General features: G+C 50.2%; 1 protein-coding gene across 2 annotated transcripts in view; it reads left to right on the top strand.

The window, feature by feature from the left end:
• The window catches only part of Cfap77 (cilia and flagella associated protein 77), a 126,335-nt gene that overhangs the window by 67,965 nt on the left and 31,703 nt on the right, over window positions 1–26,667 (top strand). For both annotated transcript variants that reach the window (XM_021156178.1, XM_021156179.1), the window contains exons 3-4: window positions 1,075–1,300; window positions 22,577–22,682. In XM_021156178.1, coding sequence (XP_021011837.1) covers window positions 1,075–1,300; window positions 22,577–22,682 — 332 coding nt within the window. The remainder of the gene's footprint in view (window positions 1–1,074; window positions 1,301–22,576; window positions 22,683–26,667) is intronic.

Here is a 26,667-nt window from a genome sequence, read left to right as displayed (position 1 = left end):
AAAGGCAGAGAGGCAGAGGCAGAGGCAGAGGCAGAGGCAGAGGCAGAGGCAGAGGCAGAGGCAGAGGCAGAGGCAGAGGCAGGAGGCAGGAGGCAGGAGNAGAGGCAGAGGCAGAGGCAGAGGCAGAGGCAGAGGCAGAGGCAGGAGGCAGGAGGCAGGAGGCAGAGGCAGAGGCAGAGGCAGAGGCAGGAGGCAGGAGGCAGGAGGCAGGAGGCAGGAGGCAGAGGCAGAGGCAGAGGCAGAGGCGGCAGGCAGAGGCAGAGGAGGCAGAGGCAGAGGCAGAGGAGGCAGGCAGAGGCAGAGGAGGCAGGCAGAGGCAGAGGAGGCAGGCAGAGGCAGAGGAGGCAGGCAGAGGCAGAGGAGGCAGGCAGAGGCGGCAGAGGAGGCAGAAGAGGAAGCAGAAGCAGAAGAGCAGGCAGATCTATGAGTTCGAGGCCAGCCTGGTCTACAAAATGAGTTCCAGGACAGCCAGGGCTACAGAGAGGAACCCTGTCTTGAGGGAAAACAAGTCTGACAACAAACAATTTAGAGGAGAAGAGAGCTTACTTAGCCTACAATCCCAGGTGGCTGCAGGGGAGTCACAGAGGCAGACGTGTAAAGCAGCTGAATATCTATATCTATATCTATATATCTATATCTATATCTATATATCTCTCACATCCTCTGTCAAGAGCAGAGAATGAATGTGTGCCTGCTCACTTGCTAGCCTGTGCTCTGCTTGATTTCTCCACTCTCACACAGTCCCAGACCCCTGTCTAAGAACAGTGCCACCCACAGTAGACTTGGTCTTTCCATATCCATTAACTTAATTAAGACAACCCCCCCACCCACCCACCCAGGCTAACCCTATGTAGACAATCCTTCCTTGAAACTAAGTTGACAGTGAAAGCTGACCATCACAGGTCTCTTGTGGGATCTCTGGGAGACCTATCCCTCCCTTCAGGTGGCTTACTTGCTAGGGCCAGGCATTGCTGTCTCCTGTGGGGGTGTGATGGAAGCCCTGAATCCCCTTTAAAAGTTCTAGGTACCTTCTTTCCACTGACACCCACCCTTTGGTTGTCTCCTTGCTCATAGCCATTGGGCACTGGAATGTGTTTAAGCAGCAGCCTACCTGCCCCCACGAGCTGACTCGGAACTATATTGCCATGAACCGAGGGGCTGTCAAAGCTGGCCTGGTGACTGCCCGAGAAAACATGCTCTATCGTGAACTGAATGACATCCGAATCAATGACCAGGAAGACCGGCGACAGAAGGAGCCACCTTCCATCCCTCCCAACATGACCTTTGGGATCCGTTCACGGTAAGGACCGGAGAACCAGCTCCAACCTCCCCGGAGGCTGTCGAGAAGCTGGGCCAGGAGCAGAGCACTGGGGTGACTGGAGCCAAGCTGTAGTGGGAAACAGGAAGAGGTTGAAGGCTGGCCAAGGATTTTCTGGTTCTGTAAGCATTTGTAAAGACGGGAATCTGCACTCAGGAGGTCAAGGTCATTGGTCAAGTGTGGCAGCAGGCTCCTGTAATCTCAGCAGGCAGGGACAGGATAGGAATTCACCATCATTCTTGCCCACATTGCCCATGTTACAAGATTGAGGCCAGCCTGGGCTACATAAGACCTGGTCTCAAAGAAAAACAAAACAACCACAAAAAATGCCAACTGGGGCTGGAGAGATGGCACAGTGGTTAAGAGCACCGACTGCTCTTCCAAAGGTCTTGAGTTCAAATCCCAGCAACCACATGGTGGCTCACAACCATTTGTAATGAGATCTGACACCCTCTTCTGGTGCATCTGAAGACAGCTACAGTGTACTTAGATATAATAATAAATAAATCTTTTTAAAAAAAATGCCACCTGGGGCTGGAGATGGCTCAGACAACTAAGAGCCAAAAGCACCAGGAATTGAGTCTGAACCATGACTCGCGAGGGCCTTGCCTCAGTTCTCAGACCTGTACAGTGGGATTAAAGCTCTGACCGCTGCCTCCCCTTGCTAAGAGGTCTTAAGACTTAACTTTGTTGAGGACCTTATTACAGGAGCTAGACACAACAGCCCTCAGTGCATGTGAGCTGTGTGTTTGCTTAAAGTGACACGATTCAGACTGTAGACCCAAGAGAGAGAAGATGGGGGTGAGAAAGACGACTCAGAAGTGCTTAGGAGCCTGTGTTCATTTTGCAAAAGTTCCCAGGACTTACATGGGGGCTCACACCATGTGTAACTCCAGTTCTAGGAGATCTGATGCCATTTCTGGTCTCTGCGGGCACTGCACACACACGGTGCACATACATGCATGCAGGCAAACACACACAGAAAATAAACATAAGCCTTCTTGGTTTGACTTTTCCATGGTAAACTGTATCGCTAGTGTTTGATGAAAAATCTTCTGACCACCGGATAAATGTCGAAAATCTAACCTGCACCCCCAAAGCATGGGTTACCCTGAGAGGGGAGCTCTCTGGCCCCATGTTCACTATAGCAAGAGCATGATCAGTCTGGGGCTCAATCACTCACTTCAGACCAAGGGAACCCACCTATCCCTCGGCACAGGCCTGCTCTGCTCGCTGGGCTTCCGGGACCGACCCCTCCCTAGTTCTATGGACTCAAGCTGGTCTCATCTTCCCCTACCATCAGCCCATGTGCATGATGGGTACCTATTTCACCCTGATTCCAGGGTGGGCCATAGGATAAGCTTGGCCATTCAGGCACTCTGACTTCCCAGCAGTCGGCTATGCCACTCCCTCCTTGTTGTTTGTTTCTTCTTGGTTGGTGATAATCCTTTTTCCTCACAGGTTTATCATGGTAAACTCATGTCATGTAACACCTATCACTTTAACCAGTGCGAGAAGGCACACTCCTGTCACCATTAGCCAATACCATGGTTTTTAGAAATGTTCACTTTCCCAACATGAAACTCATCCACACACACACACAAAGCTCCCCCCCCACAAAGCTCACTCCCCCCCCCCCAAAGATCACACCACACACACAAAGCTCACCCCACCACACACACATACAAAGCTCACCAGATCCTGGCAGAAAAGCTCCTGTTTAGACCTCAGATGCCATCTGATGCCATTCTTGGTCTTTGGGGTGGTGGAAGCAGGGTTCTGTGTGTACCTTACAAAAGAATGTTAGCTCAGATATGGGGGGGAGGCAATGAAACGCTGTCAAGGACTCTTAGGATAGCCCAGGATAACCTGGCCCTGGGCCTGCAACATTCTTTTTGCAATCACTGATGGTCTAGTCTGTCAACCAGCCTTTTAGAATGTTTAACACAGGTACAGCTTTTTCTGAGAACTTCAGTTCACACCATCTTGCTAGGAAAAATGTTCTCATCCTTCAGAGATCAGTCCAGCAGGCCCTTTTTGCTAGCTTACCTATCTCGCACTAGAAATGCACTTCTGTCCACACAACCCTTAAAACCTGGGACATGGCCGGGCGTGGTGGCGCACGCCTTTAATCCCAGCACTTGGGAGGCAGAGGCAGGCAGATTTCTGAGTTCGAGGCCAGCCTGGTCTACAGAGTGAGTTCCAGGACAGCCAGGGCTATACAGAGAAACCCTGTCTCGAAACAAAACAAAAAAAAACCTGGGACATGGTAGCAACGTGGTAGTGACGTGGGAGTGTCCTGGTAGTGACGTGGGAGTATCCTGGTAGTGACGTGGTAGTAACATGGTAGTAATGTGGTAGTGGTGATATACACCAGAAGGTTGCTTCTGCGCTCCACTGGTCACCTGTGTTCTTAGATTGCCACAGCCCAGTTTGGCAAAGGTGTCCTCGCCTTGTCCCTGCAGATTGTAGACATGATAGCCCATCCTGGAGTCCTCAGACATTTTGGTATCAGAGGAAGAGTCTAGGTCAGAAGTCAGCCTCAGGTACCATTTCTGTCTCTGTCCCAAGTCCCCAAAGGAGAGAGCACTGGACAGGGTGCCTGCCAGCTTGGTTCAGCCCTGCTCAGTGAGCCACCTGCTGTGTGACCTTGAGAGCTAGCTTTCTCTTCTTCCTATAGTTCCTACTTTACATATGGCCTTCTAGCATGTGACCTCTGTGTTTTGAGTTTTGACGATCTCTTTCAGTTGGGAATTCTTCTCCTATGTAATGGAGGTAAACCCCATACCAGAAACCTGGCTTTCTCTCTCCCCATGTTTCTATAAACCTTCATGTCAATTTAATTTTCTTGTCATTAGAACCTTTACTGGAGGCTAGCAGGGGCCCTGTCATCCCATGGAGGCCAGGAAGGGTCAACTGACGTTCCCAAATTCATACAAGTCAGAGCTTGGCCCAGATTCTTAACCTGGTAGACTTCTCTTCTGAAACATTTAATACTAGAACGTGCATCAGCATGCACTTGATAGAGAGCTCTTATTGAAAATAGGAAAAGTAGAAAGATCAGAGAGGTGATGAGAGTGCCCCAAGTCACACAGCATGGCTGTGAGCTGACAGAGTCAGGTGGGCAGGCTCCTTATCTGATGCTCGTCCTTAGAGCCCCTCATCTTTCTAATGTCGGTATGGTGCACACACCCTGAACCTCTGGTCCCTGGGGGGCCTCAGCTTCCCATCCTTCGAGTCAGCTAGGCTCAAAAAGGGCATGCATTACCATCAGCTCTCAATATAAAAATCTTAAATTGCTGTAAAATAGAGTGGCCCCAATTCCAGGGTAAGGACGTGATGAAGTGCCGGTCGCATCTCCCGTGATGGTAAGTGAGCTTTGCATATGCAAATTGAATGGATTTTAAAATGGTATTTAATGACAATTTCGTGGTCGACATTAACATTAATTGCACAGAAATGAAAATGTGGCATTAGGTTGCTGTTAGCTGTGCGTATCGGGCCATAAAGCTCCATCTTTATCAGTGAGGCCCTTCCCATGTGACAGGGCCACTCCACAAATTGCAGGCAGAGGGCTTTTACGGATCAGAAATATCCCCCAGCTGGCCTGATCAGCATCAATTTCCCTTTATTTCTTCGTAAATGGAGGTTAAATGGCTTCGGGAAGGGCTTGGCGCTGCCCGGACTCCAAAGTAAGCCCCTCTGCCTTCTGCCTTAAATGCCTGGGAACAGTTAAAAACCCACCGCCCCACCCTGTAATGGGGCCCAGGCCTATTCCCTGGTGGTCACAGTTAACAAGCCTCCACTGTATTTATTTCTTTACTTTAAAAGCATGTTGAAAACCAAATCAGATTACACTCGACTGCCCAAGAATTGTTAGAGTGATTTAGTTCAATAAATAAATAATGAAGTAAACGGTCACCACCCACATACCTCTACAGACGTGTTAAAAATAAAGTCTCAGGCAACCCAGAGGCACACAAGCCACGTGGGCTGAACCACGTCAAGCAGCAGAGTTCCTGGAGAGTGCAAAGACATGTCCCCCACGGGTGCACCCCTCTTTGCCAGACACCCCGCAAGCTCAGGCTCATGCACCTGAGTTTGGATTCCCTCAGTCACTTTCTTGGTGGTGAGGTTTCTACTTCTAAGCAGGAGAGGTGCCTTGCAGACACAAGCCTTGGAGCCCAGAAGCAGAGCTCTGAGGGGGGTATCTGGAAGACAGGGCCATACGACCCATGGTCATGAGCAGAGGTGGGACAGGGGACAAGACAGAGAGGTTCACTTGTCCTGTGTAATAATTTTTAAGAAGGAGAGAGGGCTAGAGAGATGGCTCAGTGGGCAGAGTAATTGCTATGCAAGAGTAAAGACCTGGATTTGGATCCCCGGGTCCCATGTAAAACTGGACCGACACCTGTACCCAAAGCACTCCCACAGAGCCATGGGAAGCAGAGGTGGGAGGGTGCTGAGGCACTCTGGGCATGAGGTAGAAGGTGATGCCCAACATCTCAGGGTCTTCTGATAGGTACCCACCTCTCTCTCCCCCCCCATACACCCACACCCCCCCACACACACTCTCAGACAGACAGACAGACAGACACACAGACACACAGACACACACGCACACAAACATACACACACACACAGATTTTTAAAAGTCTGAATGGGTTTGAATGGGTTGCTCCATTCAAAAGAAAGAGGTAGGGGCTGCATATAGAGCCTGGACTCCCTGTGCTTCTAGACAAATCAGAAGCCTGGACAGCGGTGTCTCCATCCACTGGCTGTGTTTCGTGCAGAATCCATGTTCTCCATGAACCCATCCTCGCAAGACTGGCCTTTCGGGTCTGTCTGTGTGTCCTGGTATCAGAGTGTACATCTACTGCTGGAGGCCAACAGGTGCCTTATTATTTTTTGGGACAACACTGCATGTGTCCCAGGCTGGCCTAGAACTTGCTATGGAGCCAAGGATGACTTGAACTTCTGACCCTCCTGCCTTCACCTTGCACCCAAGTGCTGACATCACAGCTGTTCTGTCATGTCTATTCCTAATAGATCACTATGGTCCTGTCTGGGCCTTTCAAGGATCAATGATGCGCTGACCACTTTGACATCAAAGCCATTTCGCATGCACACAGCTAGCCCCTGCCTTTTTCTTCTGCAGCAGGGACAGCCTGATGTAGGCCTGAGAGGGAGGGTCAAGCCTTATTTCAGGGAGGAATGTGAGGAGGGTTTGTATGGGGTGTAGCCTCAGCTGGGAAGACGTCATCTCTGTGGTCACACAGCTGTGAAACATTGGGAATCCCCCAGCTTTGCCTCACTCTCCCGTGCAAGCATTACAGTCAGGGTGGAGTTGTCCAGCCTCATCACCAGTACAGAAAGCCACAACACAGATCTCAGTGCATGCTGTAACTTGAGGCCTATACAAAGATGTGTCTGGAGGCCAGAAATGGAGCTATTAAAGGCGAGTTTAATTATTGATGCATTTTAACAAGGGCTTCTGGGGGAGGGGGGTGCCCATGCCCTTGCATATCTTAATTGTTCATGCTGCTAATTGGTCCTGTGTTCTCACTAACAGCAAGTCAGAGATATGTAGCCAGGGATCAGCCAGAGCAGGGAGCTGGTAGAGCCCAGGCAGCTGAGGCTCTCCCACCACCATGCCTGAGAGCCTATGCCACACTCAGCAACAGTCACCAGTGGATGTCCACCCTTCATCGAGCAAAGGGTGCCCCGATCACAGGCCAGATGAGCTCTACGCACACCTGTCTGTCACTGTCACTCTTCCTTGTTGGAAACCCTCATCTGCATCCTCATGAAATGACAGGACAATTCCAGTGTGTGTGTGTGTGTGTGTGTGTGTTGTTTGTGTGTCTGTGTGTATGTATGTCTCTCTGTGTGTGTATGTGTGTATGTATGTCTCTGTGTGTGTTTATGTGTATGTGTGTGTGTGCACTCACACATGTGCGTGCCCCTTTAGAACCTTTATATTTTCATGTTTTCAGAGAGAAGACAGAGGGTCAGAATAGCAAACTAACTTGCCCGGGGCTTCTCTGCAGTGGAGTTTGAATTGGTGTAGCCTGAACCGGGTGACAGGGACAGAAGCACTAACAGATGGTGACATGGCTTGGGATGATACTGGAGTTTTCCCTGGAGTCAGGACAGCAGGTTGGATTTCTTCAAAGTTCTTAGAACTTCATCTGAACACGAAGGAACTCAGTGAGGTTCCCCGCCCCACTCCAGGATCACATGTCACCTGCGAATCAGCTTAGGAGGGGGAGACGGTTTGGGGGAGCTGAGAGTTGCTGAGGTCCCTGGTCTATAGGCAGGTGACACGGATGCTCTGTGCTGTGTAGGGTTAGCTCATTGTGGTGAGAGGAGCATGGCTAGTGATACTCCTCAGGGTGGCCGGAAGGGACGGAGGGACTGAGGGACGGAGGGAGGGAGGGAGAACACGAGGCTCCAAGGCATTTCCAGTCCCTTTCAGGGGCATAATTCTGTGTGACCAAAAGACAAAGGCTCCCCACCTTCCAGGTCCATCATGGGCTAGGGGCCACGCCACGGCGTGCCATTTTCCTTCCCCTTCCTCTTGTTCCTCTCCTTTGGGAGTTACTGCCAACAGACTCAGACTCTGGGAGGGGACATCCTGAGGCTTCTCCATACGGCCACGCCAGGCTTTTGTGCATCTCTGTATCTCCAGGTCTAACTCTAGGCTCTTAACTGAAGAGAGGCCCTCAGTAAAGATGGCTGAGTGGCCACACTGAGATCCAAGTGTCGGCCCCGTAGCAATGCTCTCTTCTCAGAGGTCTCGCTCATCCCGTTAGTCTGATCTGGGCAAGCAGATCAGGGAGCTGAAAACTTTGGGATGGAGGAGAAATGAGAAGCAGGGAAGAAATGCTTGCTACCTCGGGCTTTCTGCTGGTGCTGTGCTTCCTGTTCTCAGCCATCAGCAGCCAGAGGAGACAGAGTGCAGAATGGAGGAAGACGCTTCATCGGCAGTTAAATGAATGCTGCTGGCCTGACGGGCCGCGGGAATCTCTCTGCCAAGCTGATTTATTTGTCAAGTTTACAGTGGACCCATCAATCACACTGCCTTATTTTGTTTCTGCTGAAGCCAATACCAAAATCCAAGCCAGACACCCAAAGTCCCAGAAGGGCTCAGCTGCAGTCAGCAGGGCCCTAAGGCTGACAAGGGTCCTGGCTGACCACAAGGGGGAGCCAGGAGATCTGGGGAAGACGCACCCAGGAGCTAGCTATGCGGAGTGTGCAGTTGTGGGTTGCATCCAGCAAGCCTCACACACACAGTAAACTGCAGGCCAGTTTTCCCTTCTGGCTGCTCAGGCCCCAGAAGATGAAGACAATGTCAGCGTCATCAAGCACAGCCATTGTTAGGCTGGGGAGCCCTGGCCTATTGTGACACTTGGGGTTCCATCCCCAACACAAGAATGTCATCAGAGCCTTAGTGTCTGCCTGACACACTTTGGTTTTGGCTAAGTTTTTATTGGAGAGAAAACACCGTCTAGGTTTGTTTCAGGCTTCCTGACAGTGACTAAAAGCAGAATCTGCCCAAGACTCGGAGAAGGCAGGTACTGTTCACTGTTCTCAGGCTCCACCACGGCCTCTCTGCTGATGTGCTAGTGTGTGAGTGGGTAGTATGATGCCGCCTCATGCACTAACTCCATCTCTTGGCTGTGTTGATCGGTAGAAATGAAGAAAACAAGGCTGATGATCTGCCTGCTGCTCAGTCATACCTGGAGCATCAAGTTAAAAACAATGCCAGGCCGAGCTGGGGTCCTGGTTCAGTTGGTAGCTTGCCTGACATCTACAGAACCCCAAGATGGGTAATCCCTAACACTGGGGGAAAGCAGGCATGGTGGTGAGACTGACATGTCCAAGATCATCATCAGCTACGTAAGGAGTTCAAAGCCAGCCTGGGCTACATGAGACCCTGTCTCCCAGAAAAAGAAAGAAAGAAAGAAAGAAAGAAAGAAAGAAAGAAAGAAAGAAAGAAAGAAAGAAAGAAAGAAAGAGAGAAAGAAAGAGTGAGAAATTGGTGACAATTGTGGCTTGGTGCAGTTGTCTGATCCCAGAAGTGCTTGCAACGACGTCTTACCAGTTCTCAGTACGACCCCGATGCTCGCTCTGAGGTCCCAGCTTTCCCAGGAGCAAAGTGACTGATACTCTAGGCAGCTCCTGTAGTGAGCACTGGAAACAAGCATGGAAAAGTTCTGTTCTCTCATGAAAGGTCACAGGTCACCTAGTGGAAGAGTGAGGGCCCACTCAGGGTCCTTGCAGAACCTGAAGGGAATCCCAGAGGTGGCGGCTCTGGCTAGCATCTGGATCTGTCAGCTGCCCCATCACGGGTAGGGGTTTCTCTCCTCAGGGTTGCAGGCTTCCGTGAATCTGGATCACCAGGAACTCGAGTTGAATGGGGCCCACGCTGAGCAGTGGCCTGAGATAAGGTTGCACTCGGGGTTCCTGCCTCTTTGGGTACTCTCTGCTCTCCTTCCTCATGGGCTTTGTAGCTAGAGCTGGGATAGAGACATTTTTCATACTTTGCTATTTCCCCTTTGGCTCTCTGGCTGCCCAGACAGAGATTTATCCCCAGCCTGCTGCTTGCAGTATGGGGAACAGGGGGCCTGTAATGGATCGTGATGCAGCTCCCATGGGGCCTGTCCAGGCTGAACCCCATCCATCAGGAACTGCTGGGTGCCAAGGTCAGCGCTAACAAGGCTGGCTGCTTTCTCCCGGGGCTTCCCCGCCCCATCCTGTGCCACCAGCTCTGCTTCAGGTTTTCCCAGTGTTAGGCTTCAGGGAGAGCTGGAGCCAGCACAAAGTGGGCTGAGGACCAGCCTTCCAGCTGCTGGCTTCCCCCTGCTCTGCACACCATGGGGGGGTGGGGCTGCTGCGGCCTCATGGGCTCAGCTCCCCTGTAATACAAGGGGGACAACTTCTCTGCACACCGCTCTTTATACTGCCCTCGCCCTCCCTGGAGGCGGGATCAGTGGCTTCTCTTCTTGTTCCCAGGTGCTAGGAGCCTCCATGGTGAATTTCCCGGCCCTCTGGAGAATGTATTCAGTCATCTCCCTTCCCACTTCAGCCCACTGTCACGCTGGGGGGCGGGCACCCGTGCTGGGAGCTGCTAATGGGATAATTCTGAAGACTGATGTTAACAAGTTCCAAATGACCCCCCAGACAGTCTAAAGGTCAGGACTGTTGAGTGACAGAGCCGCCCAGTCTGCTGTTAGCTTTTATGTTAGACCCACAAACAATTAGGAAGTAATTTGTGAGCCCAGAGGTCTCCCATCCAATTAGCTCCCAGAGTCCTGCTAGGGCCTGGTCACCGCCTTTCCAGTTGTACACCAGAAAGCCAAAGCATAAGGCGGGAGGTTGGGTGTGGGACTGCCCAGCCCTCCTCAGTTTCTGGGAGAGACAGATGGCCAGCAGGCAAGAGTTCTCTGCAGGGAAGCACTGAGTGTGGTGTGCCTTGGAGAACTGCACATTCCCTGCTTCTGCCCTGGCTGGAGAGTTGGAATCTCCCACCTGCAACGCAGGCACCTCTGCCTGTGTGTAAGTGCGTGTTTGGGTGGCCGGCAGTGTGCACGTGGAGGCCAAAGACTCAGTTCCTCGGGCTCCATCAACCTCGTTTTCTTGAGGCAGAGCCTCCGATTAGCCCAGGAGACTAAACTGGCTGGCCGTGAAGCCCCGAGGATCTGCCTCTCCACTTCCCCAGAGCTGGGTTGAGTGGAAGCCCCACGCTCAGCTCTTTCCCATGAGCTCTAGAGCTCAAATTTGGGTCCTAGCTCTTCCGAGGCAGGCACCTGATGGGCTCAGCCACCTTCCACTTCTGCCTTCTCTCTGGACACTTCATATTCTCTCCCCAGTATCAGCAGACGCTAGGAGACCTTTGATCCAGTCTGATGAAGTGGGTTGGCATGCCTTGAAAGAATGAGGGGTGGTGGCCTCTTTCTCAAGCCTATAGGAGGGCTTTTGTGGGCACCAGACACCCCTGCCTTCATCAACCATTTCTTCCATTTGCGTAAGCCTGTGATAATATTTCCTGGTTCTGAGGATAGATAGATTACAGGCTGATTTTAAAAGAAATTTAAAAAGCATTTCATGGGTCCCTGAAAGTGTGTTGGGACTTTGCAACTTACCTCCTAGGCCGAATGAACACACAGACTCTGCCTCATCCTGCTTAGCCTTTAAGGGTTTTCCATTCTCTCATCTCCCCCTCCCCCCACCCAGTGCCCCAGAGGTGCATGTGTCGAGGGCCGTCTGCCAGATCCTGGGGCTAAGGGCTGCCCACGTGGGACAAGGTGGCATGCCTGCTTGGCTCTTGTTTCCTTGAAAGCCCCTGATGCTATCTCTGGGGTCACCTCTGGGGTCAGGTCACCTTATGACCCCATCTAACCCAGTAACCCACCTTCCCATACCATCATCCTGTGGGTTTGAGAATCAAGTTTTCTTTTTCTTTGCTTTTTTAAAAATTTATGTTCATTGGTGTTTTGTCCAAATGTGTGTCTGTGTGAGAGTGTGAGACCCTGGAAATGGATGTAACGACGGTGTGAGCCACCGTGTGGGTGCTGGGGATTGAACCTGGGTCCTTTGGAAGAACAGCCAGTTCTCTTAACCACTAAGCCATCTCTCCAGCCCCTAGGATATCAAGTGTTCAACACAGGAATCTTGGATATACATTCAAACCATAACCTCCCTCAGAGCTCAAAAGCTCCAAACAGCACCGAATTCTCTGCGCCCACGCCCAGTGTCCACTGCTTAATCTCTGTGGGTTCCATATCCAAATCTCTCACATATCATAAAAATTGATGTGACTTCATCTCTAAATAGTTCTTTGACCCAAATTTTAATGAGCATGAAGTATTTGTGTTGTATAAGAGGTAGAGACTCAAGCCGGGCGTGGTGGCACATGCCTTTAATCCCAGCACTTGGGAGGCAGAGGTAGGTGGATTTCTGAGTTCGAGGCCAGCCTGGTCTACAGAGTGAGTTCCAGGACAGCCAGGGCTACACAGAGAAACCCTGTCTCGAAATACAACAACAACAACAACAACAACAACAACAACAACAAGAAAGAAAGAAAGAAAGAGAGAAAGAAAGAAAGAAAGAAAGAAAGAAAGGAAGGAAGGAAGGAAGGAAGGAAGGAAGGAAGGAAGGAAGGAAGGAAGGAAGGAAGGAAGGAAGGGGGAGAGAGAGAGAGAGAAAGAAAGAAAGAAGTAGAGACCCAGGTTACAAGGTAATGAATGATGTTGCAGGTGAATGGGGAAAGCTGTCTCTGGGCACAGTAATAAAGAGAGGTCAGGACCATGCCAAACTCAAGCACATCCCTAGACTAGCAACAGCACATGTTTGTTTGTTTGTTTGTTTGTTTTGCATTTTTGTTTTTTGTTTTTATAATGGCAATGGTCTTATTGTGTTGCCCAGGCCTTGGATTATGCTCTCGTATCCCAGGCTCTTGCCTCTGAACCTCACTTATTGACATGTGGGGATGTCAAAAATGTACTTTTGGTCTGTGGTCAATTGGACCTACAGAGGTAGAGCCTGCAGATAAGACTGTCTAGGCAAAAAAAAAAAACAAACCAAAAAACAAAACAGAACAAGAAGCCGGGCGTGGTGGCGCACGCCTTTAATCCCAGCACTCGGGAGGCAGAGGCAGGCGGATTTCTGAGTTCGAGACCAGCCTGGTCTACAGAGTGAGTTCCAGGACAGCCAGGGCTATACAGAGAAACCCTGTCTCAAAAAATAAATAAATAAATAAATAAATAAATAAATAAATAAATAAATAACAAGACTGTCTAGGCAAGCTGGTGTGGTGGTGCACGCCTTTAATTCTTTAATCTGCTTGGGAGGCAGAGGCAGACAGAGCTCTGAGTTTGAGGCCAGCCTGCTCTACAAAGTGAGTTCCAGGACAGCCAGGGCTACACAGAAAAACCCTGCCTCAAAACAAAAACAAACAAACAAACAAACTGTACAGGTAAAACTGGGGAAACTCAAGTAAGATAGTGGGCCACAGGGATGCCACCATCCTGGGTGTGACATTTTTGCAAGATATTATGGTCAGGGGAAGCTGGGCTAGAGATGAACAGGACAGAGGTCTGTGTTAAACACTGCAAGGATGCTTGATGGCAGTGTGTGTGTGTGTGTGTGTGTGTGTGTGTGTGTGTGTGTACCTAGACCTTGAGGCAAATTGCAATGGAAGAAACTAAAGACTAGCCCAGGGGCAGGATTGCTTGCCAGGGTTTTAAACACAAGCTAAGTTCTCAGTAAATACTCTCCTTAAGTACCTCAGGGGCCACACCATGAGCCCACCCACTGTGTAGCCTCAGATCTGCAGAGAAGGGAAGGCACCCTGGCTAGTCACTTGGTGCTGTCTAGAACACCAGGACCATCTCTGGAAGGCATTCCAGGGCCTGGGATAATCCCAGGAGTGAGAGGGCAAGATCTCTTTAGGTGGGCTATGGGTTTCCTTGTTGTCACTTTTTTTTTTTAAAGATTTATTTATTATTATATTTAAATACACTGTAGATACACTGTAGCTGTCTTCAGAGACACCAGAAGAGGGTGTCAGATCTCATTACGATGGTTGTGAGCCATCATGTGGTTGCTGGGATTTGAACTCACGACCTTCAGAAGAGTAGTCAGTGCTCTTAACTGCTGAGCCATCTCTCCAGCCCCTGTTGTTGTCACTTTTAAGTCAGGGTCTTATTGTGTAGCCCTAGCTGGCCTGGAACTCATTATGTAGACTGGGTTGGCCCCAAACTCATAGAGATCAGCCTGCTTTGGTCCCTTGAATGCTGGGATTCAAGGTTTGTATCACCATGCCTGAATCAAGGGCTGCGTTTTGATCCAAACCAGAAGAGAAGTACAAGCCACCAGCCCCTCCCTCTTTCTAAGGTGATTGGCTCCCAGTCAAGGCCTGTGGACTGCACAAGGCTCAGACAGAGAACCCTGTCAGGCTTTCCTTTTCTTTTTTAGATATTTTTGAAACAGGATTTTTTTATGTTGGCTAGCCTAAAGCTCCATATGTAGACCAGGGTAGCCTCAAACTTGCGTAAATCCTCCCGCCTGGTCTCTCCGGTAGTTAGATTCACAAGTGTAAGCCACCATACTTGGCCCTTTGTCCACTTCTTCATCCCCCTGGGTTGGCCCCAAACTCATAGAGATCAGCCTGCTTTGGTGGGAGAGGCTGTGTGGATGGCCATGCCAACAGCTCCCGGATTCCCAGGAGCTGCAGCTGCTGGCGTATTAGGGACGGATTTTAATTTTATTTTAACAAAATAGCTGTCTCCACTGGAAGAGGCGTCAAGCGTGAAAGAAGGGCCCGTCTGGAGTGGAATCACATTGAACAGACCTCCGTGCTGTCATTGATTTTCTAGGAAGAAAAAAATCGCCTCTGGCTACTAAACGGAATTAGTAGTCACTGATGACCAATTATTTTAGCCCGCTGTGAACGGAGCGCTGCACTGAATCCAGTTTGTCAGACCCGAATCTCCTTCTTAAACACCTTTCAACACATGTGTACCTAAAGTCCCTCAGAAAGCGCCTTCACTTTCCTGGCTCCCGCCAAGTTCTGGGCTCAGCAAAGTTTTAATGAGCCTCTCGGATGAAGATGAGTTTCTATGAGAGGGCCTCTCTGATCCATGGAGCTCTTGCACAGAGGCGGCGGGCAAATCAGAGCTGTCAGCCCTCATTTGTGCCCACCCCGCACCACGCTGCACCCATGTCAACCTAACGTTTGCAAATGATCCCCTCCATCTCCCTTGTGAGCTCACCCCGAGCCTTCATTGGAGATCAAGCCTTGGTCTTGGGTATCAATTGCAAAGCTTTGAGGGTAGATTTGATGGAACGAATCTGAGCCTTCTCAGGGCCCGCCTGCAGCCCGGGCTGATTTCCATTTCGTTTATTCCTGACTTTTTGCACTATCACACTTAATTGTGACATGGTGTGGCTGAGACAGGAGCACTGGGGCCGGGAGGGACTTCTCTGAAGGTCCCTTCCAGGTTACAGCAAAGGATTTGTCAGAGCTCTGAGCAGTGGGTCGGCCATCACAGCAGACACTGTGTGAAAATCCACAGGCCAGGGCCAGGCTGGCTTCAGAGGCAGGGGAAGCGGTGGGCCCAGTGCAGGCGCCCAGTGTGGATCAGTACGTGTATAAGCCTTGAGACCTAGAGAAGACAGAGCATGCTTCCATTCTCTGAGAACCCGATGGCTCCTTGCAGCGGTCTTCTTCCCACCTCTGACCTGGCTCAGCTCTCCCTGCTACTCCTCCAGCTGCCTGATCTCTCTCTGCACTCAAGAGCCTCAAATATCTGGACCTTATGATCCCTAGGGCTCTCTTGCCCACCTCCTCTGCCATCCCTAAAGTCTTAGCCCCTAAGCTTGGGACTTCCAGCCTCCCACAGAGGTACAGAATTGCATAGCCCACCCACACAGCTTTTGGACATGGTTTTCAAGATCGGACATGAATGACTGCCACTGGTGTCCGTGACTCTAGTCGTCTGGCTTAGGAAGGCATGGCCAGCCTCCAGGGGTAGAGACACCTTAGATTCTGCTGTCATGAGGATTTCACAAGTCAGTTACATCAATACTTGCCCTGAGTCCCTGTACCCTTTCTAAGGATGTCAGGGCTGTTACAGGGCTACTAGCAGGGTTCAGAGAGAACAGGCTCACCTCTCCCACAGCCTCTTCCTGAGCTGTGCAGAGGAGCAGGGCAGTCGTCCTCAAGCATGCCCAAAGCCTCCAGGGACAGTTGGTACTTATCAGAGGATATCCGACATTTGGCATGCCTGCTTACATTGGATGAATTATCGGAACCCACACAGGGCTGCCCACCTGCAGCCTGCACATTTGGAGAACCAATTGCAAAAACAAACACAGCTACATCAATAACAAAAAAAATCACATACACCTCAAAAAAGCTAATAAAGGGGGTCAGGATGGTAGAAAGCTGGTTTAGCATGCAAAGGCTGTGCATTCAATCCCCAGCCATGCATAAGTCAGGCATGTCTGCTGCAATCCCAGCATTTGGGAAGCTGAGATAGGAGAATCAGAAGTTCAAGGCCTTCTTTGACTAGATAGTGACTTTGAGGGCCACCCTGGGCTGTATGAATCTCTCGTACTTTAAGTAAGTTTAGGATTTTGTGTTGGACCAACTCGTCGCTATCTTGGGCTGCAAGTTTGATGCCCTTGGCCTTGGACAGAGAACAGTTCCAACTCCAGCCTGGAGATTCCCAGAGAATGATGTGGGAAAGTTGATTAGAGCAGGTTGGAAATGTGGAAACGAATCCCTGATATTGTGAACAGTCTCAAGCTACCCTGTGCAGAGAACAACCCAGGGTAGCCCAGGGTAGCCTAGCCTAGGGCAGAGGGGTGTGTGTGTGGGTACCTGACAAAGGAAAGGAGAATCCAGGGAGAACTAAGCAGAGGACATTCAGGGAGCCCTTGGGAGATCAGGAAAACAGGGGTCGGCTGAGATGTGGCCAGAGACTCCTTAGGAAATGGAGCAGTCCATCCTGTGGACAGCAGGAAGCCACAGGTGTCAGCTTGGAACAGCTGTCAATCTCCCCTAAAACCTCAGCTTCTCTGTGGGGTGGGCAGGGCACCAGAGACGTAGTGTCTGCTGATGGAGACAATGCCTGGGAAAGCCTGGGGTCTTCTGTGTAAGGAGCCAGACTCCCTAGACTTGGCCTCCAGTGAATGCAGATTAGGATTTATTGGGCTGCGGCATCTGTAGCTGGAAAGCTGGGAGTCCAAGCTTCACCATTCCTGTGTGCTGTGTGACCCTGGACAAGCCGTTTGACCTCTCTGGGCATCCACTGCCCCAATCCCACCCTTTCCTGTGCACATTTAGTGAGGATAAATAATTAAGCTTTTCTATGTGAACCCCTCTGGCTCCTCAAAAGAGAGGTGCGGGAAGGGCAGCTGTAATTGTTACCAAAGGGGCCTCAGCCTGTGGCAAAATCATTCATGTTGGAGTCAGAAAGAGAAATAAAAAGCTGCACTAAACAAAACAAAGAACAAGTAAGTGGGCCATAGCAAGAAACCAGCTCTTAACGGCACCTCCCTCACGAGGCAGGGAGGGCTGGAATACGGGAGAGTACTTGCCCAGCGTGCAGGAGGCCCTGGGTTTTAGCTTTGCTCAAAGGGTGCCTCACCCCTCTACAGGCATGCCTGGTACTTGAAAGATGGAGGCCAGAGAACTAGACGTTCAAAGTTGTCCTCAGCTATAGAATGAGTCTGAGGAGAGCCTTTCTACATGAGACCCCGTCTCAAAACCCTAAATGAATACGTAGTCTTTCCTAGCTCTAAATCGCAAAGGTTTTCTCTTGTGCATTTGGCAGTGTCTGTTTTATAGTTGAACTGATATCCACCTGAAGTGAGAGACTGATGTGGAAGGACTTGGGTTTGTTTTGTTAGTTGCTCTAAGAGGCTCGGGATTGGGCACCACTCCACTTGTGACGAAGGTGGCTCTCCTGCCCGAAGGCGAACTCCACCACTTTAATCCCACAATTTACTGTAACGGTCACACAGCCTAATTTGGACTGTGCAAACTAAAGAAAGAATATCTGCCAAGAGTTTTGCTTAAGATTTCTTTTCCCTTTCCTTTCTCATCCCCACTCCTCGGTTCTTCTTGCTCCGTTTTCATGTATACGTGTGCATATGAGTGCCAGCACACACGTGCGGGCACAGGTACACATGTGCATGCATGTGTACACCTGTGTGTGGAGGACAGATTAGCCTCAGCTAACACTCCTCTGAGACAGGGTCTCTCCCTGGCCTGGAGCTTGCTGACTCAGCTAGCTGGCTGGCCATCAGCCTCAGACCTGTCTGCAACTCCCTAATGCTGGGATTAAAAGTGTGCACCACCACACCCAGTTTTTGTCCTTTTTTTTTTTTTTTCTTTTTAAACATGGGTCCTGAGGGAATGAACTAGGTTCTTCATTACTGGCAGAGCTATACTCCCACATCCCTATTCAGGGTGGAGCCCTGTCAGCCCCCAGCAGGCACGAATTGTTTCTGCCCTCTGGCACTGGCTGCCGATCAATGGTTGAGGTTCTTTGTGGGCTCATGCCCAGGTGGAAGGACACCCTAGCCAGGCTGTTTAGGGCAGGGTAGCTAGGACCCAACCTTGGAGAAGGCAATCCCACAGTTAAGTTGATATGCAAAGGAGAGACTGCATGTGGGAGTGTGCTGGCAAGGAGAAGACCCTAGCCAGGAAGAAAGGGCTGGGAGTCTAAGGAAAGCCATGCAGGGTAGAGTCGGTGCCAGGAGCTGAAGAGGAAGCTGAGTCAGGGGAATCACAGCTTCGAGTCCAGGTTTAGCACAGAAGCAGGAGTCGGTGCAGGAGCGATGACATCCAATTTATGGCCTGAGTTCTCTCCACACCAGGCTGGCCTCTGCACCTGTTTATCCACGTTAATGAGCCAGAACAGAAACTAGCCAGCTTGTGGGTGGCCGTGGAGGACCCAGGCCAGGGTTGTCTGCTATAACTCACCGCATCCTAGGCTCCCCCTGGCTCAGCCTCCACTGCTTCCTCCCAGAAAATAAGAATTGCTGGGCTGGCCAGAGCAGGACGCTGAGTGGGTCAGCCAGGCTGGGGGAGGGTTGAAGCACCGGCTCGGAGTGATGGATACGGTGGGGTGCTCTCTGGGAGCAGCCTCTTGGGGTAGATATTTCCAGATTACGCACACAGTGTCGTTAGAAACACAGCTATAAATTAGGTTGCTCAGAGGCATGGGGCGTGTAATAATTAAGTAATAAAAGTCACCACAGGAGTACAGGAGGCAGGAACAAAGAGCCACTGTCTGTCTATGAGAATCAAAGCCTTGGACCTCTGTTCAAAAAGAATTCAGCCTAGCAGATTCCCCAGGTCCTCTTGTGCCAAGGTGCAATAGGCTGGGGGAAGTGGGCAGATATTTAGGATCCCGGCTAACTCTGGTTGTCTCTGGGGCCACACTATCTTAACTCAACGAAGGGACCTGTCAGGGATTACAGTTTACTAGCACCAGGACAGCAGGGAAAGCTGAGAACTGGGACTAATGGGCAGCTGGGACTCAGTGCCAGCCAAGGGTACTGGCTGGGAATGTAGGCCTATGTGGTCAGAGCTTACACACTTCTACTATAGCTGCTTTGTAATGCTGGCTGTCCTGTTTGTGCAAAGGGAGGTGTGCATGTGTGTGCATGCATGCAGAAGTCAGGGGTCAGCTGTGGGTGTTAGAGGTCAACTGTGGTGTCTTCCTTGTTTTTGAGACTGGCTCTCTCATCAGCTTAGTGCTTGCCAAGTCTGCAAAGTGAGCCCCAGGTATCTGCTGGTTTTCCCCACCCCAGTACTCAGACTATCAGCACATATCATTACATCAGGCTGTTTCTACATAGATTCTGGAGATTTGAGTCAGGGCCTCAGGCTTGCATGGCAAGCGCATCACAGACTGAGTGCCAACCCAGCGCAAACACCTGCATTTCTTTTTTTAAGATTTATTTATCTATTTTATGTATATGAGTACACTTTAGCTGTACAGATGGTTGTGAGCCTTCATGTGGTTGTTGGTGATTGAATTTTTAGGACCTCTGCTTGTTCCGGTCAACCCTGCTCACTTATTCCCTGCTCGCTCCGACCCAAAGATTTATTTATTTATTATTATAAATAAGCACACTGTAGCTGTCTTCAGACCCACCAGAAGAGGTTGTCAGATCTCATTACTGATGGTTGTGAGCCACCATGTGGTTGCTGGATTTGAACTCAGGACCTTTGGAAGAGCAGTCAGTGCTCTTACCCGCTGAGTCATCTCTCCAGCTCAACGCCTGTATTTCTAAGCATTGACAGTGATTTCAGACTTTTAGGGCTGCCATTCAGAGCAGATCAATCAAATCCAGGGGCAGAGGTTTGCAGCCTATGACCTTGCTGGACAGTTAAGGGGCTTGCTTCTCCTCTGGGGTCTACCTACTCATCCTCTAGTCTGGGCAGAAAGGTCCTAGGTTGAGCTGCTCCGTTTACTCACCCTCCCTGGCTGCTTTCGAAAACCATCAGCACTATGACTGACCAGACAGGTGTCTATGTAGCTGAGAGGTGACTGTTGCAGCTTCCTACGACCTCAGAGGTGTCTCGGACTGAGAGAACCCTTAAACTACTGGTGTAGTGTTTCTGGCTCTGACTTTCTCACATCATTTCCCACAGCACTCTGGGGCTTCCTTAACAAGTTGTCACACATAGGAGTGAGGGAGGTTAGGGAGGAAGGTGGGAGGGCAGTAAACAATACAAACTCAAGGTCTCAAAGCTGTGGAGGTCAGAAGTCCAACCCTGAGGTGTCACCTCTCCCAATACCAGTGGTCCCAAGGGATTCTAGCTCGCATTCTGTATGGCTGGAGGATGTCTCTACTAGAAAGCACTGGTCTGGAGAGCTGGTCGCCTGGACTTTCCCCAAATACATGTGGCAGAAGATGCTGCACCCCTTCTAGTGCATGACTTCTGGAAGAGTCCTCTGCTAGCAAGGTCAAAATGGTCATTATTCGTTTTGTGGTGCTGGGGCTCGAACCCAGGGCCTCAGAAATGCTAGGCATCACTGCACCATTGAAATATCCCAAGCTTAGATGCACTCTTTTATGCCACAGCTGTGTTACCATAGTGGTAAAAGAATAGCAAAAAAGGCTGGCCATGCTGAAGTGACCATCCACTGGGAATTTCCTATTAGCCTTCTGGCCATTTCAGCCCCCACCAATGTGCATCGCCTATACTTCTCTTGATTATTCTAGTTTATTATTATTTATTACTATTACTATTACTATTATATATTTAATGTTTTAATTTATGTGTATTGGTACTTCTCCTGCATGTATGGCTATGTACTAGGTCAGTGCCTAGTGCCCTCAAAAGCCAGGACATCCGGTCTCCTGGAGCTGGAGTTTCAGACAGTTGTCAGCTGCCATGTGAGTGCTGGGAACTGAACCTGGATCCTCTGCAAGAGTGACCAGTGCTCTCAGTTGCTGAACCATCTCTCCAGCCCCCATTACCTCAGTCTGCGCCCCAGGCAGCCCTCCTCACTGAGAACTTAACTCTTGGAGGGTAGGTAGTGAAGACAGGGATTCATGGACTTGTGATCCTCTTGCCTCCACTTCCTGAGTCTTGGAGTTAGGACAGCTTTATTTTCTGCAGGTTTGACACAGTGCTGCGCCTTCCTGACTTGTGGCTATAGGCAGTGGGTTAGCTTCCTGTCTGTAGACAATAGGATGGCTTCCTGTCTGGTATGTGTGCACACTCTGTCTTACAAGCCGTTTAGAGTTCATTCTCAACCTGGAGTCCTGGCTACAAGGCGGTATCAGCAACAGGCCTGTCTCCTGGACAGCTACTGCTCACCAGCATCAACGTTCTCCTTTGCACATGGCCGCTGTCTGTTTGTACACCTGCCGTTCAATCTGTTTAGAGCTCAGTCCCAACCTACGAGCATTTTGGTTTGTTTTGCTTTGCTTTCTTAGAAGGACTTAGATCTACATTAGCTTTGAGCCCCGTGACTCAACTGACCTTACTTAGAGCGCTGCCCGACACTGTTCTCCTCCTCATCACTAAGGTGATGGAGGATTGTACCTGCAGAGCGCCCAGCACTGGCTCAGGTTTCCAAACTGCAAGCAGTGAAGACATCTAGTGCAACTTCAGAAAGAGATGGACCCTGATGCAAAGCTGAGGGTAGTCCTACCAGCCCAATGGGACTGACAAGTATGGAGCCAGTTCTCCAGGACAGGACAGAATTTGTGTGAGAAGAGTCCCCAAGAGTGACAGCTCATTACTCATGCAACTTGGCAGCTTTCTTGCTGAGGTGGACCAGGACAATCAGACACCAAGGCTGTAAAGGAAGATTCTGATGATTCGCCAGGGAGGTTAGACACTGAGGGTGGAACACCTTCTGGCAGGAGTCTTCTCCAGACTAGCCTCAGCAGACGAGGGCAGAGCCCAGGGTCTATGAGAGGCATAGCTGAAAGGGTTCTGAGGAGCCTACGAACCCTATCCAACATCAGTTCAAGGACAGAATCTTTGTTCCCTCAAAAGAAACTGCACGGAGGCTCCCCATGTTTGCAGAGCAGGTTGTGTATGGGATCTGATTCTCTGGGGTTTCTAGGCGCTACAGGAACCGTTTCCTGGCCCTGGGGAGCTAATTTGGTCTGCTGATGGCGAGGCCTGCGGCCCGTGGAGGTGTCTTGTTCTGTAAGCGGGTGCCCCGGTCTTACTCAGGCCTCAAGCTCTGTGTGCCCTTCTCCCCACAGGCCATCAACACCCTTCTTTGACCTGTTACAACATCGGTACCAGCAGCTGTGGGTACAGGAACAGAAGGCCACTCAGCAAGCCATCAAAATGGAGAAGAAACAGAAGGTAGTTGTGCCCTCACTTCTGAGGGGCTGAAGCTTAGGGAGGAAGAGAAGTGTTAGCATCAGGGAATGTGGCTGGGGCGGGAGCAGGGGCCTAGTTACATCTTGCTGCATTGAAATTCAAATCTAGACCAGTCTCAGTGATGCTTTCATTCCGCTTGTACTTGATCCTGGACTGTGTAAGAGATGGCTGGACATCAGTCAGCAGGCCCTGTCACCTCTGAGCTGGGATTAGGACCCAGTCACATTGACTCTTACATAGAGACCATCCCCTGATTTTCTGCCTCACTTGCTACAGAGGAAACTAGACCTCACTGCCACCAGCCTAGACAAGTGTGTGTCCCTCACTGGCTGGTGTGACAAGATAGAAAACCGTTTTACAGGGGTGTGTTAAAGAACATGTTTTCTTAGACAGTGTGAAAGTGTTTTGTTACTGAGTAACCTTCTCAGGAATAACACAGCTTCTCATTCCGGGATGGCAGGAGGCAGCATCCTTATCCTACATCCTAGGCAGCTGTCTTAGTCAGGGTTTCCTGCTGAGAACAGACACCAGGACCAAGGCAACTCCTTTATAAGGACAACACTTAATTGGGGCTGGCTTACAGGTTCAGAGGTTCCGTCCATTATTATCAAGGCGGGAGCAAGGCAGCATCCAGGCAGGCATGGTGCAGGAGGAGCTGAGAGTTCTATATCTTTATCTGAAGACTGCTAGCAGAAATCTGGCTTCCAGGCAGCTAGGAGGAGGTTCTTAAAGCCCACTCCCACGGTGACACACCTACTCCAACAAGGCCACACCTCTCAACAGTGCTACTCTCTGGGCTAAGCATATTCAAGCCATCACAGCAGGGAAAGCTGTAAGAAGAAGCCAGGGTAGTACAGGGAAGTGGGAGCTGCAGGCCCAAACTCCCCCAGTTGCTATGGATGTGTGCCCTTAGCAATGATGTGAAGTCACTTTGGTGAGATTTTTACCAGAAAAACATTTCCAGCTTTGCTTTGTGCTGTTCTATACATTTTTAAAGCACTCGGAGGCTCTTCCTTTAAAATATTCCAAACTTGAGATTTTGAGAGGGTCAAAAATCATGGTGCCTTCCCAGTTGATCCAGACCCGTGACTGCCATGTCAGCACCTGTGCTTTTTAGATTTCACTGGAAGTAGACGCAACAAGCCAGGTATGGGATCATGCACTCACCATGCGTACACCTGGGGTTGGAGTCAGAAGGGTCAGGAGTTCACGGTCAGATTTACCTGTCATAGCATCGAGGCCAGCCTAGGCTGTGGGAAAGATCCTCTGGGAAAGCAGAACAAACTGAAACCAGTCTCATACGCAGATCTCTGATCTTGCAACAATCACAGACAACACCCAAGCCTTGCTCAGCCTGCACTCCGGCTTCTGGGAGCTTTACCAACAGGTCAGCGTCTCCAGTTAGGATCTTAGATTGCTTCACTTTACGGAAAAACTGAGGTTCAGAGGAATGAAGGGACAGAGATTGGGAAGATAGCTCAGTTAGTACAGCGCCTACCAGGAAAGCATTAGGCCTGAGTTTGGATTCCCAGCACCCTGGTTAAAAGCTGGATGTCCAGTGCTGAGGACAGGGGAGAGAGACAAGACTTCCTGGGGTTTAACTGGGAAGCTCTAGGTTCAGTGAGAGACTCTCTCTGAAAGATATAAGTGAAGAGTGATTGAGGAAGGCCCCAGACATCGGCCTCTGACATTTACAGGCATGTGCGTCCCCCCAAACACACAAGCGCACACCCTCAAAGAGAAGAGGCAGGGGGATGAAATGACTCTCCACACCCACAAAGAGAAGAGGCAGGGGGATGAAATGACTCTCCAGTGGCTTCTGACAGATGTGTCTGGCCCAAGTGCAGGCTCTTCTTGACGCTGGAGCCCTTGCTTGCTGATTACTTGAACACTAGAAGATCAGCAAAATGGCTCTAGGGACATATTGGGGTTCAGGGGAGCCTTTGCAGGTGGGATTGTGTCACCTTTAGGATGTGTGTCTCCACATGGTTTGGTGTTCATCAGAGAAGCCAGCATCGAAATGTTTTCAAAATGGCCTGTGGTTAGTTAGTCTGTTAATAAGTCAACACGCTGTATAACGGTGCATTTCAGTGGGAGCATTAGTACTCCAAGCTGTTTCGTTGCTCCACAGGGGGTCACCCCACTTTAATCAGGAGCTAGGTCCCACCACTCAGAGCCTCTCTGCCCCTCCCACTAAAGCAGACAGTCATGTTGAACCAGAAGATATCTATCCTGGGTTCATAGTGGAGACCTGTGTGATGCAAGAGACGAACAGAGGGGCTGGAGAGATGGCTCAGGAGCTAGACACACACTGCTTTTCCAGAGGACTGGAGTTCAGTTCTCAGCACCTGTGTCTGTTGGCTCACAATGACCCAGTATTCCAGCTCCAGAGGATTAAAGCACCTCTGCAGACACACACACACACACACACACACANAGAGAGAGAGAGAGAGAGAGAGACAGAGACAGAGACAGAGACAGAGACAGAGACAGAGAGACAGAGAGAGACAGAGAGACAGAGAGAGAGAGAGAGAGAGAGAAGAAATATCAGATAAAATATTTAAAATGAGGACTTCCCCTGACTTAGGAATTTTTCCAAAGAAATGAAGACTCAAAGAAACAGGCCTGCATATTTTCATATTGGGTTTGAGGAGATGATGGGCCATCCTGGGAAAGAGGTGTAGACAGAATATGGTCAGATGGAGATTTTTAAAGGTCTATGTGTTCAGACTCTCCTCTGTGCCCTGCATTTTCAGAGACATGGAGGCCCTTTCCTCCTATAGGAAAGCAGCCCTTCAGAGGGGCTCAGGGCCCTGCAACAGAAGGCAGAGCATCCTTCCTGGAATGCAGGTCCCACCTCAAGGATGAAGGGTGGCAGCATGTGAGGGCTGGACGAGCTTCCTGGGTATGTCCTTCCTTTCGAGAGGCTGAGGTAGTATGTTTTGGTGAATAATGTCATGAGTCCCCTGCCTTAGCACAGAGTAGACCTTCAGAAAGTTGCAAGCCAGCATCAGAATTCTCTTCTCATTCTGTGTGTGTGCAAATGCACGCACACATACACACACATTCAGGTATACAGACACACATGTAGAAGCTAGAGGTCAACACTGAGTATCTTCCTCAATCGCTTTCCCCTTGCTTTTTGAGTTAGTCTCTCACTGAGCCTGGAACTCCCTGGTTCATAGACTGTCTGCCCAGCAAACCCACGATCTTCCTGCCTCTACCTCCCCAAAACTGAGGTTACAGACAAGCGCCACCACACCCTGCTTTCTATGTGAGTACTGGGATTCGAACTGAGGTCTTCACATTTTCCTGGCAAGCACTTTACCCACTGAACTGTCTCCATAGCATCCTGATCCAAGTCTTTGTAGGTACCGTGTTGTCTTGCATATGCTAGTGAAGTCACGAGGTACTGAGCCTTGTCTGAGCCAATCACAACTTACCAGGCTTGAAAAGATACTCAGTGTCCAAGGCCAAATCACCCATATCCCAGAGGAAGCCTGGCTCTGCTGTAAGCCTGCATGCTGCCGAGGGGAACCCTAGCTCTTGGACAGCACTGATCCCTAATGAAGTTCTTGGTGACAATTGCCATGTAGTCAGCAGTGACCTTGAGCTGGCTACTCTACCCAAAGCACGAATGAGCAGCTCCTATGAGAACCATGCTGTCAGGCATCGGCACACCCTTTCTAGTCAAGGAAATGCAGCTTCGGAAAGGCCCCAAGGCTGTGCCTGTGCATTCCTAAGCCCAACTTGACCACCTCTCTACCCTGACTTAAAATCTCAGCCTTGCTTTAGATGACAGAGTGAACATCCAACTTAAGGGCTTAGAAGTTACTTGTACCAGCCTGTTCTACAGAGTGAGTTCCAGGACAGCCTACACAGAGAAACCCTGTCTTGAAAAACCAAAAGAAGAAGAAGAAGGAGAAGGAGAAGGAAGGAGGAGGAGGAGGAGGAGGAGGAGGAGGAG

Source organism: Mus caroli, chromosome 2 (assembly GCF_900094665.2).
Source record: "Mus caroli chromosome 2, CAROLI_EIJ_v1.1, whole genome shotgun sequence".
Taxonomy (NCBI): domain Eukaryota; kingdom Metazoa; phylum Chordata; class Mammalia; order Rodentia; family Muridae; genus Mus; species Mus caroli.
The sequence above is the reverse complement of the archived record's forward strand: the minus strand, read 5'-3'. Positions and strand labels throughout refer to the sequence as shown.